Source organism: Tachysurus fulvidraco, chromosome 20, assembly GCF_022655615.1.
Source record: "Tachysurus fulvidraco isolate hzauxx_2018 chromosome 20, HZAU_PFXX_2.0, whole genome shotgun sequence".
Classification (NCBI taxonomy): Eukaryota; Metazoa; Chordata; class Actinopteri; order Siluriformes; family Bagridae; genus Tachysurus; species Tachysurus fulvidraco.
The window spans coordinates 11810762-11823498 of record NC_062537.1 but is presented as its reverse complement, the minus strand read 5'-3'; the positions used below and the strand labels follow the sequence as shown (position 1 = coordinate 11823498).

The window sequence follows — 12737 nt, the reverse complement described above, 5'->3', positions numbered from 1 at the left end:
TGGCTTGCAAATTAGCCGTGACCTTATGAAGCTGAAAGGTTGAATAAAGTTCTTGGGTTTCAGGGAATTTTTTAAATATTTACAGCTCACTTTTCATAATCAGTGCGTGTCCGCCCTATCTCACACCCCCACAACATTATCATCCCACTGAGGCACTTCCACAGACATAGTGATTGGCCATGCCTTTTGTCTCAGGGTGGGCAGAAGACAAAGTGCAAATCCATCTTATTCTGGGAGGGCATGCTTCTGGTTCATAAGCCAGGGACGTAATAAGACAGAAAATATGGGAGGAAAACAAAACACTGTCGAAAAGCTGTTTAATTGCAACAAAACTTTATTTTGTCAAATTTACTGCTAGTCATATTTTTGCCATGTATTTTTTTTTACTGATGATATGCATTCTTCCTGCAAAGTAAAAATTTATAAAACTGCAGCAGATGATTTTTGCAGTACAGATGTTAATAGAGCATTTTAATAACAGGATTTATATTCTCTGTTAACCTCTTCACCCCACCATTCTGCTGATGAATAAAATCCCAAATGTCTTTAAACCATCAAATTTTAGTATGGAACGGATGCAATTAGTTTCCAGTAAAACTACAGACCTTTGGCTAACTAGAGAGCACCAGTGTGTCACCAAACTCCTGCCTAAATTTGAATCTAGTTTTGTATATGTACATACAGTGGTATATGATTTAATGGATAAGCCCTTGCTTTCTTTAAAGGGAAAAGTGCATAAAATGTGGCTTTTTTTTTTTTAATCCAAATTGTCTTATTTGCTATTAACAAATGTTATTTTGGACTTTTGCCATGTTTTATTTGCCATATATTATTTTGCCTTTTTTTGTTTTGTTTTTTGTATTATTTTGTCTTATTCTGTTATTTTTTTGGCATTACTCAGAACTAATATACACAGAATGGTATAAAGTGAAACTGACTGACTTCTGTCTAACCCAAACTATAGATTACACATCATCAGATTTTTTTGAGGTTGGCTGACACATAAATAACTTGTCATCAGTAGTCATTGAGAAGGCACATTTGAAATTACGGTAGCAATTGTGATAAACATGTTCTAGATTACGTTCCCAGTTAGTGATTTTTGAAAATGACTTTGGAGAAACTAGAAGTAAATACACTTAGCAAACATTGTAAAATCGAAGGAAAACTTCCATGACAGGACAACATAACCTAAAACCTTAGACTTCTGGCACAGAAGTGTAGTTTTTCTCTTAATTGTATTTGCTATTTGGATTCAGAGATTTTCAAAAATTGATTCTGACTATGTTCCTATGTGTATGCACAATAGTATTAGGAAAATGTTATAAAAGTCAGCCATAGAGCAAAATTATTTAGTCCTCCAATTCAATATAGAAGAAGAAGAAGAAGAAGATGATGATGACAAGTCATCACATTGTGGAGGCGTGTGTGTGTGTAATGGAAATACACCCTAGGTGGGTGTATTGCAAGATAGCACACACGCATTGGACATCTACGGACAATTTATCATATTCAGTCCAACTATTGGCACATTTTTGGGAGATGGGAGAAAACCAGTGGACAAAAGGAGAACATGCAGAAAACCTTTACACAGACAGTAAACTGAGCTCTGGATCAAATTCGAGGACAAAACTGTTATGCCACTGTGTCGTCTGTGTCTTATTACAGGCTTGGGTTGAGGCAGATCCATCAATCAAATTGACCTCAGACTGACAGGGGTAATTTTGTTGGTTTTGTGAAGCAGTTTTAAGGTGTTAATTTTGGGGTTGAGTGATTAAATCAAACACTTTCCACATGGCTAGTGTTCCATCTCCAAATAAGGTGGAAACATATGCATCTTCGTACACTGAGCAGATATTCAGTGAGCACACAGCATGCATGCTCAACAGGGGTGTAATGGGCTGACAGCAGCAGGCTGGACGCGCCCTTGTTCATGGGCTCTGCTCCCAGTGAGACACAAACAAATGAGGAATCCTCCAAACACTATTTGCAAGTTCAAGCGTTTTGTTCCTTAGTGGCTGGGTTTGCTCATCCAATTAGGACTCTACATGGGGCCTTGTCCTCCTTTTCCCTCCTAGCTCTACAGCTCAGGTGAGTGCTATACATGCTGTATGTATGCGAGAGCATTGGGGTCCATTGCAGAGGTCCTGTACTGGCTGGTCAGGTGGAAGACCAGGTCTTTGTACACTTCCTGCAGTTTAAACACAATCAGCTTTGACTTCACTTTAAGGATCTGAGTGATTTCACATTGAGAACAGGCTTCCTAAAGAAAATAAGAGAGGTCAAGCAACTCCGAGTACACCTTTGAAGATATAATGCTTTTATCCTCAGTAAGGAATTAGGGATTTTAGCTGCGGTATTGATTTAGTTCAGTTTTCCGCTGTTCCTGACAGAAGGGCAGAACAAAGTGGCACAGTAGGGGGAAAAAATGGCTCCTCTGAGGTTCGACAAAAGGCAACTGCTTTGTTTAAAAGAGGTACGGAAAAGTTGGCTGCCATGTCTCTCTAGGGAAGATTATTATGGAGACAGCTATAGAGTGCTATCTCTGCCCACTGTTCCAAACACGGGGAATTATAATGTAATACAACCTCTTCACTAAATCCTGCAGTATCATTACTGATGACCTACAATATTCACATAGTTTATAGTCATATAGTCACATAGTTCTAAGATCTATAGCCATACTTGAAAACAGACAAAGAATAAAAAAATGAAATAAATCCAACTTGTGGCTGAATAGAAATAGACTAATATTCCTTCTGTCCATTATGCCTTAATAGCAGAAGTCTCTTTAAATAATTCTCTGGAGTGAACCCTATATTTTCAGCCTTAACTATGTCAGTGCCTCATCATATTTGGAATTTGACTGTAATTTATATGCCATTATGAAAGTAATAACGTTTATTTAAAAAGTGATGATTTAAAGTTTCTTTGGATCCATAGTTTCTTATCATTCTAATAACCATCAGTAGGGAAAGATAACATGCTGTAGGATAAGTCACGTATATTGATTACATTTGGTGCAACACCTTTAGACTAGGATCATAAAGATATCAATTGTTTTTTCTATGTTTCTATATATGGACTAAATTATTCCATATATAGAAACATAGAAAAAACAATTGATATGTTTCTATATATGGACTAAATTATTCCATCTCTTTTCAGACCAGGCATGATATTTAACCTGTATTAAAGACAATTATTAATTACATCACCCAGGGGCCAGCATTGTCCCTGATGCACAATACATTTTTTAAAAGATTTTTGATATCCTCTGACATGACTCTGGCGTCTAGCACTAGTTTATTTTTCTATGTTCGTGCATGTCTGCCTTTCTTTTTATTTGGGGAGGGAATGGCTGAAGAGTGTATGATCTTTGATTCTTCAGATGTTAAATCCCTCTGATGACTTACATTTGAGTGTTCTGGAATACAAATATTATCCCCTGGGCCTCTTCTATCCCAAACATACCTCTTCTCATTAAATACACTTCCAGCAAATAATATGATTTTTATTAAATGGGTATGTCTATTTGTTTGTTTGTTTGTTTGTTTGTTTGTTTGTTTGTTTGTTTGTTTGTTTATGATGCATTAGATGAAGCTGTGGAATAATGAGGGTGAAAGCCATATAATTAAATTAAACCAAATATGTGATCATTACAATTATTCATTTTTGACTATTCAGGCAACAATATATAAGCAATATATATAATAAGTATCCTATTAGTTGACTTTAATGCGTGCAATATTCTCTTTTGCATACATTACATTAGTAATTTTAATTTAATTGTAATTTTCTTTTGATTTTCTTTTCATTTAAAATTGTCTCTTGCTTTTATATTACATTATCCCATATCATGTGACCTGAAACTAGAACAGTGTTTGCTTTTTCAGTCTGCATTTTCTATCCTAAACGTGTCTGTGTGCCTTTCTGTCTGTCTGTCTGTCTGTCTGTCTGTCTGTTTGTCTGTTTGTCTGTGTTTGTTTGTTTGTGGGAGGGGTTGCATGGGTACCCAGAGATGAGAACTCATACAGTTAATATGCATAATCTAATAGAAGAGCCCAAAAAATGAAAGCACATGCTAACAACTATACAAAATTCCTTGCACAAGTTTTGACTGAACCTGTGAGCTTATATCACCAATTGAAAGCAATTCTGCTGTAAATACTGAATTACATTCTGTTTAAAAGTAATTTTGTAGTATAAGAGCACAGCATTAGATACAGCTGGCTTTGTGTGAAGTGCACTTAGAAGGCTTTGCCTCATACCGTTATATTGTTGGGTCTAAGTCCAGTGTTATATCAAGAAAAGTATATCCATAAACTGGATAAGTGCTAATTTAAAGTTTGTCTTTCCATTCCAGTGCTTTTGAAGTAAGTTCATTTGTTCTCTGGTGCTATCCTATAACAAGCAAATGGAGGAACCAAACCAAAGCAATCATGCTAAGCTATTAGATTGTGTTTACAAATATAGACCATGACAGATCTATCAGAAATGTTAGGTTTCAGTTTGACTTTCGCATTGACTTTTAAACAGAGATAAGGCTGTGTTTTGACTACATGCAGCCAACCGTGTTCTTCTATACCCTTATATCAAGTAACACATCACTGGTCACCTGAGAGTTTATAGACATGCGTGTGTTCATCAGAGGGGGAATGGGAGTGTCCCTTTCTGCATGTTAATAAGAGTTTTATTGTGCTCAGTAGGTGAAGCTCTGCGGCTCAGCACTTTCTCATCAGAAACACTCGATAGCTCACCTAAGGAAGGAAGATCAGCATAGGGTCACACACACACACATGCACATACACACACACACACACACACACACACACACACACACACACACACACACACACATTGCTTATTCGTGTGTATACCTTTCTAACTGCAGCATTCATCCGAACACATCACAGATGCAACGTTAATCCTGGACGACTGCACGGGTAATCCTAGATAGCACAATCCTTGCTGTTCAGGTGCTGAATTACAATGTGGCATAAATATTCAGCTTAACCTTGAACTCTCCTTCTAGGAAGATAGTAAAATGGTGGCTCAGGTTCTCAACAATGTTTTGCTTCGCATCAGCGTGTTTTAGTTTACTATTTGTGTTTACTCTCTGGATCGAAAGCTCTTGCCTTGCCATGGGCCAGGAGCGACTGTCAGAAATTTAAAGTTTTAAATTCATCAACTTTTAAAACATATATTCATGTAAGTCTCACTGGAATAGCTAGTGAAGCTAGGTCTATGGTTTTCCTTGTACTTTTTTTTTGTGGACTATTTCCACTATTTCATTTCTAGCACATGTAGTAGGTGGTAAACTGTATCGTTTGTGTGATGAGCTGCAGCTTTTTAACAGCTCAGACACATTAGAAAGTGTATTTTTTTGGCCACAATATTGTCCGTTCCATTTTTTGCTGTGCCTCATCATGTGCGGAATTTGCATATGGTACATCATTTGGTACAACCATTATTAAACATGCATAAGGCAAGCCCACCACAGCTATGAAAAAGATCACTGATTGGTTGAACCAGATGGACAGGCACAGAGGTAGAGATTCATATATTAAACTAGCACATTTCCTGCTTTAACAGCCAATTCTCCTAAACAGAGCAGGACATAATGAAATGCCCTGCATTGGTCATATCAATCTGCCTGGCTCTAGAAATTACTTTTCATATCATTATCATCTGCTGAGCTCCACAAAGAGTTTGCCGTGTCAATATACTTGCCCCAGGAAGGCTCTCATCATGCTGGCCTCATTGGCTGCTGATATAAATAGAGCAAGCACTGAAGATATCCAATTATGACAACCCCGAAGCACATGCATGAGGTGCCTGTCCCTGTCCTCGTCACTACTGAGATATCACTCTCAAACACGTGGATATGCGAATGACTTTAACGCAGGCATAAGTGCCCTTGAGATGGATGTTATCTGATATTACAAAGTGGGTATGCGAAACCGGGACATCTTTTCCTGTAGGTAAACAAGGAGGACATACACGCTATAGACACTTTTTTAGAGATGGTGAGAAGAGAGCCAATAATGCAGCAGCCATCTGTGGCTGGTTTTTGGCTGTGTTCTCTGTGCAGAAGGAAGGATGTTATGCTGTGTTCTCTGTGCAGAAGGGAACAGAGTTATAGAAGGGAAACCTGAGTTTTTCCTTGCCACGGTCCACCTCTGCCGATATATCTGTAAAACTGCTTTGTGACAATTAGTTTAAAGCGCGAAAGAAAATAGAATTGAATTGAATAGAACTGAGAGTGGGACTGACAGCACTTTATCCTGTGTAGTATTAAGAGAGGTTCGAAAAGCAGTGGCTTGTTCACATGTCTCAGAGGAAGAACATATTAACCTTCACACATTGACATTTGGCAAGAATTGGCCAGTGATCGAATTGGGAAGAAAATAGGGTTAAAAATGAGAGACAGAAGATATAGAGAAAAAGAGCAAGACTAATGTAATGCAGCTACATCTTTGAATTTTATTCTTAATAACTCCCTACTGTGATAATAACTCCCATTCATAACCAGCCTTCATTCCTCATCCACACTATTGTTCATGGGCCGTTGAACTGATATTTTGCACCGGTTTTATCATGTGTGGCTATTAAACACTCCCATTAGCTGATCCTTTTTGCCGTTTTACTAGTTTTAGAATAGGGTAGAGTACAGAGAGGTTTATATAGATTTATAAACAACTTTATAAACAACTCTGCATATTTGGTTGACATTTAAAATAAAGCAGCATGTATTCAAATCCTTGAGAAAGACTCATATAACCTTGAGCTCAGCTACTAGCTCGCACCAGTCAGAGGAATTGTGTCCTTTCATTGTTGCTGTTATTACAGTACTTTACTGTATGTATGTGTACAGTTTTTTATTACACATTTTACACACAGTACTATCAGCTCTGTTGGCAGTACGTTACTGTATATACTTTACTGTGCAAAAGTTTTAGGCAGGTGTGAAAAAAATGCTGTAAACAGAATGCTTTCAGAAATATAAATACTGTAGTGAGTGGTTATTTCTGTCAATTTACAAAATGCAAAGTGAGCAAAAGAAAAAAAAAATCTAAATCAAATCAATATTTGGTGTAACTACCTTTTGCCTTCAAACCAGCATGAAGTGATGGCATGGCCCCCACAGAGCCCTGATCTCAACATCATCGAGTGTGTCTGGGATTACATGAAGAGACAGAAGGGTGTGAGAAAGCCTATATCCACAGAAGATCTGTGGTTAGTTCTCCAAGATGTTTGGAACAACCAACCAGTCGAGTTCCTTCAAGAACTGTGTGCAAGTGTACCTAGAAATATTGCTGCTGTTTTGGAGGCAAAGGGTGGTCACACCAAATATTGATTTGATTTAGATTTCTCTTTTGTTCATTCACTGCATTTTGTTCATTTATGAAAATTAATGTTTAACACTTCCATTTTTGAAAGCATTCTTTGTTTACAGCATTTTTTCACACCTGCCTAAAACTTTTTGCACAGTACTGTATAAACTTATACAGTATAAACTGTATATTCCGTGCTTAAATAAGAAATATCTTTTTTTAGTGTGCCATCTTTATGATAGCACAGCTGTGTCTATAACGTCAGCTATTATACCATTTTGTCTTCTTCTTCTTCTTTATCTTCTTCTTCTTCTTCTTCTTCTTCTTCTTTTTCACATTAGAGTCACAGGAGAGTCACGTTAATGTTTCTTTCTTTTCCTCTTTTTCCTGCAAATGTGTGTGTGTATGGATGTAAATATCTATATAGACTGTCACTGTTTCTCTACCAAAACAGTTATTTCATGACATTACCTAAGTCAAATAAAATGTTATTGTAATAAATAAGATATAAAAATTCAAAACAAAAAGTTTACAAATTGGTTTTCTTCTACACTTTGGTAAACCTTTTACAAATTGGTCTGTGTCTTGTAATGACAGAGCCTTTCACTACAAGACACAAGAGTGCTACAAGACATTGAATTTTGGGGGGCTTCTATAGAGAAGCTTTCATTTAGGCGTGCAGTGTGTTTAGTCTGTCAATTTTGCACACAGGTACTTGCACTACCACAATCACTTGACCGTGATCTTGTTAAAGATGTTATTACTCTTGTCTTTTCTCTGTTTGTGTTCACTCATGCTCTAAAGCCTCGCAACACACAGCCGAGTGTTAGACTGCTGTTTTTTCATTCCTTATTCATTCATTCACTTTATACCACTTATCCAAACTCCCTCGGGTCATGGGGAGCCTGTGCCTATCTCAGGCCTCATCGGGCATCAAGGCAGGATACACCATGGGCAGAGTGCCAACCCCTCACAGGGCACACACACTCTCATTCACACACACTCACACACTCACACACTAAGGACAATTTTCCAGAGATGCCAACCAAACTACAATGCATGTCTTTGGACCGGGGAGGAAACCGGAGTACCTGTAGGAAACCCCCGAGGCACGGGGAGAACATGCAAACTCAACACACACAAGGCGGAGGCGGGAATCGAACCCCCAACCCTGGAGGTGTGAGGCGAACGTGCTAACCACTAAGCCCCCTCCTCATTTTAAATCCAAATCCTACTTTGAAATCTTGACACAAGCTAGACCATCACAAAGCGAAACCAGCAAAAGGTAGTGCAGTGACTGTCAGAGGAGTCTATCTCTCTCTCTTTCTCTCTTCCCAGATCCTAATGCTTTGGTCCAGCATGGTCCAGATCATGCTCTGATTGGAGGAGTAGTGGCTGTTGTTGTCTTTGTCACCCTGTGCTTAATCATCGTACTGGGACGATATCTGGCACGGCATAAAGGTAAAAAGAAAAGTTTTTTTATATAGCAAATAATTAAGGTTTTAAAAAACAATTCTTTTTTTTTTTTGCAAATAACTCAATAGAAAAAATACACTATATGGCCAAACTTTTGCAAAAGCAGACACCTGAAACGCAGAATTGTTGAAATTCAGACATGTCTTTGTAGGTTGTAACATTACAATATCTTTGAGCTGAGACTCAGACATGTTTGACCTGACAGTGCACCTGTGCAGAAATCAAGCTGCTTTAAGGCATGTTTTGCTGAGGTCGTAGTGGAAGAGCTGGAGCGTAATAACTGACCTCCACCCTAATGAACAACTTTGGTATAAACTAGATGTTGACTGAGCCCCAGGTCTCTTCACCTGACATCAGCATCTGACCTCACTAATGCCCATGTGGCTGAATAAGCACCACACAAACCACCACAGCCATGCTCCAAAACCTAGTGGAAAGCCTTCCCAGGAGAGTGGAGGTTATGAAATCAACACGGGGGGAATAATCTGAATATGGATGTTCAACAAGCTAGAATAAAATAAAAAAGAGTTGAATAACTTTATTAATCCCTGGAGGGAACTTAAGCTGTAGTGAAATACTGCAGGGATCTAAGAAATTAAACAGATGATAAAAATATCTTAATAAAAGTTAAGAACATTCTTAGGGGGTGTCCAATAATGGTAGCTCAGTCCAATGTAGTCACCCCAGATCTGGCCATCACAGGTGAGTTGTAAGATCTGATAGCACTAGGTAAGGAATTATTTCCTATATCATTCCTTTAAGCAACAGGGTTGAATGAGTCTGTTGCTGAAATTGCTCTTAAGCTTGTCCCGTGTTTTATGGAGGGGGTCAGGTATCCACAAACCTTTGGCCATATAGTGTATATATGATGGTTTGACAGTTTTATTGGTGATAAGTTTTGTCAAAAGATAAGTATATCATTACATTTGTTTAATTTAAACCATGCTGTTTTTACTGGGACAGGCACATATTTGACAAATGAGGCCAAAGGAGCTGACGATGCCCCTGATGCAGACACAGCCATTATCAATGCAGATGGTAACCACGCACACACAGAGGAAAAGAAGGAGTACTTCATTTAGACTCCGCTCCACTCGCCTCTTTCTCTCTCTGTCTCTCTTTCTCTCTCTCTTTCTCTCACTCTCATTCCCTGCTCCATGTAGAAACCTTGTCTGGCAGCAGCGGAAGTTTCTTCTTTACTCATGTCCTATGTTCATTATTTGCATTCATCTTTTTTTTCCTTTTATCAGCTTGTCCTGAATTTCATCTGCTACTTTTTCCAGACATGGCTGCCGATAATAGTTGCCTTTATTTTATTTTTTTTATTCACATTGTTCACATTGTGTCTGTAAAAAAAATGAATCGTTGGCCAAACCACCTGAATCCAGTTCAATACTTCACTTCAATTCTTTCAGAAGTTCTCCTCCATCACTTTCTCACAGTGCCTCAATATAATAATCAAACATCCATTAAATGGTTTTAGTCAATTCTTTCAGTTGGGTTGAGTGTTTTAGGATTGGCTGCTTGCCTTTGTTTTTGTTTTTTTGTTTGTTTTTTGTTGTTTTTATCTTCAGCACTATTACACAGTATCATCTTTAATGTACATATGTATTTTGATTTCTTTTTATTCTTTACAGTCCATTCTGTACACACTGTTGTCATTTTTCTTCAATTAAAAAAATATACAGGAAAACATTTTCTTATGAAAAGTAGCTGATACCCATTTTAACTTACAGAGAAATACTGATCAGTGATTAGTGTGTGTTCCATAGTGTGAGTGAAGATATACGCAATCAGACTGATAGCTCGCACTCATATTAACCAGTATTTGTACCTGAAATGTAGTTAATGGCAAGAAGCCTATATGATAGTTCAAGGGTCATGAAGCATCAGCTGAATACTCCAATGTTTTCCATCATTAAAAAATAAAGCTAGTATGATAGAAGGCCAGGGGTTGTAGGTTAAAGACATGCCAGTGACTTTAATGAATTTAAATTTTTTTCTATACTCATCATTTTGCTGTGTCTATGTGAAATACTGTGTCTCTGGCTCATCTGTATATTCCTGCATTCTCTCACTGAAACTATAGGATGCAGTGGCTATGTTCACGTTACAGATTTTTATGCTCAATCCCTTAACTGTTCACATCTGCCCAATGAACAGATTTTTGCCATGGAAAAGAAGTAAAGAAGTAGGCAGACATCTTTATATATACATAGTATATATATATCATGTGTATGATTTAGCAACACACAAAAAAATCATAGTTCAAGACACTGTTAAGGTGAAACCAAAAAAGATTTAATACCTGTAGATCATATATAAATTTATATAGTAGCATCTCATTCAGAGCGACTTGTATGGCAAAGGTTCAATGTGCAGAGATTTTAGAAAACTCAACAGAGATTTGTATCCATTTGGATTTGGAGCCACATACGAAAATGGCCCAAAATGTAAAGAAATATTTATTTAAAAAAAGAAGAAGAAGAAGAAGAAGAAGAAGAAGAAGAAGAAGAAGATCAGACTGTTGAGTAACATTTTTCTTAACAGTTTGCTTTTCGAGATTGAACAAACCACCAACAATCTGTCAGATGTATGATAGGAATAAAAACGAATTTTTAAACATGTCAACAGTTTCAGCAACAGAATAAACATTTCCAATTAATAAGTATTCAGCAAGTCTGTATAAATTGCAGTCTCTGAGCAGCTGCTTTGCTGAGTAATATTTATTTGAATACTTTATAGCCAACTATCACTAGACACACACTCTGCCAGTGATATTGGACTAATAATTAGTAGCTGGTTGGTTGCAAATAGATTTGATGTGTTGCTGACTTTTATATTCATGTAGCTTGTGAAAATCAGACTTGTGCCACATGTAGGCACAATTTTTTCAGATTTTTTTCAATCTGTAAAGTGAACATAATAAACCAATGCATTGCCCTGGATATGTGTTTATTCCTATACACTCAGTTCAGCAGTTTACATCATGATCATCGACATGAACGTGAAATGATAAAATATCAGTCATGTTCAGTTACAGGAACACAAACTAAGGGTAACAGGCTCTTTATCTAACTGTGTAACAATGTTCAAACTACTATAATAATAATAATAATAATAATAATAATAATAATAATAATAATAATAATAATAATAATAATAATAATAATAATAATCAGTCCAGAAAGTCATGATGGTGTTTCCTGCCATTTATTCTCCACTTTTTCTCATATCCACATCTGATAATTAGATTAACTGTAGAAGCACAAGATAGTTTGGACACGCAGAGTTAATGACTGACGGTTAGTTAACACACACTGATTATGCTTGTCTGTGAAGATTAGGAAACATCACTGATACTAATCTTAAATTTTATATTAGTGAACATTATGTAAAACATAAACTATGGTCATTATTATTATTATTATTATTATTATTATTATTATTATTATTATTCCTTCTTTTGGATCTCTGTAATAAATAGGTGCCCTTGTTAATATGGCTGTATATTAATTCTGCTTAATGTAGTAAGTAGTGAAAATTGTTGTCAGAACATTGGGACCCCACATATCAAGAAGTTTGTATATTAGCCTATTATTCACATCAATTAAAATTATGGTTTCTTTTTTGATTGTTTGTTTATTTGTTTGTTTTTGGTCCATGGGGATTCTTCACAAACACCCAACATCTTTTTCTACACTGTTTAATTTGAACATAATGTGTATATACTGTACAAGTATTACATTTGGTATAAAAAGAAGAACATTTTGATGTGATTTTATTTCAGATCTTATAAAGTAAAAAAATAACTTAGGTATGACAAGAGGAAATAGCAGTTAAATATGCCTATGAGGACTGATAATAGATGCTGCAAATTTAGGTAGTGTTGGACATTTAGCACTTAATTCAAGCCCCTTAATG

The 12737-nt window shown here is 36.7% G+C and overlaps 1 protein-coding gene across 4 annotated transcripts in view; it reads left to right on the top strand.

Moving 5' to 3' along the window:
• The window catches only part of cadm2a (cell adhesion molecule 2a), a 339485-nt gene extending 326968 nt beyond the window's left edge, over nucleotides 1-12517 (top strand). For all 4 annotated transcript variants that reach the window (XM_027150212.2, XM_027150219.2, XM_027150226.2 and 1 more), the window contains 2 exons: nucleotides 8676-8798; nucleotides 9777-12517. In XM_027150212.2, coding sequence (XP_027006013.1) covers nucleotides 8676-8798; nucleotides 9777-9895 — 242 coding nt within the window. In that variant the 3' untranslated portion in view covers nucleotides 9896-12517. The remainder of the gene's footprint in view (nucleotides 1-8675; nucleotides 8799-9776) is intronic.
• The last annotated feature ends 220 nt before the right edge of the window (nucleotides 12518-12737 follow it).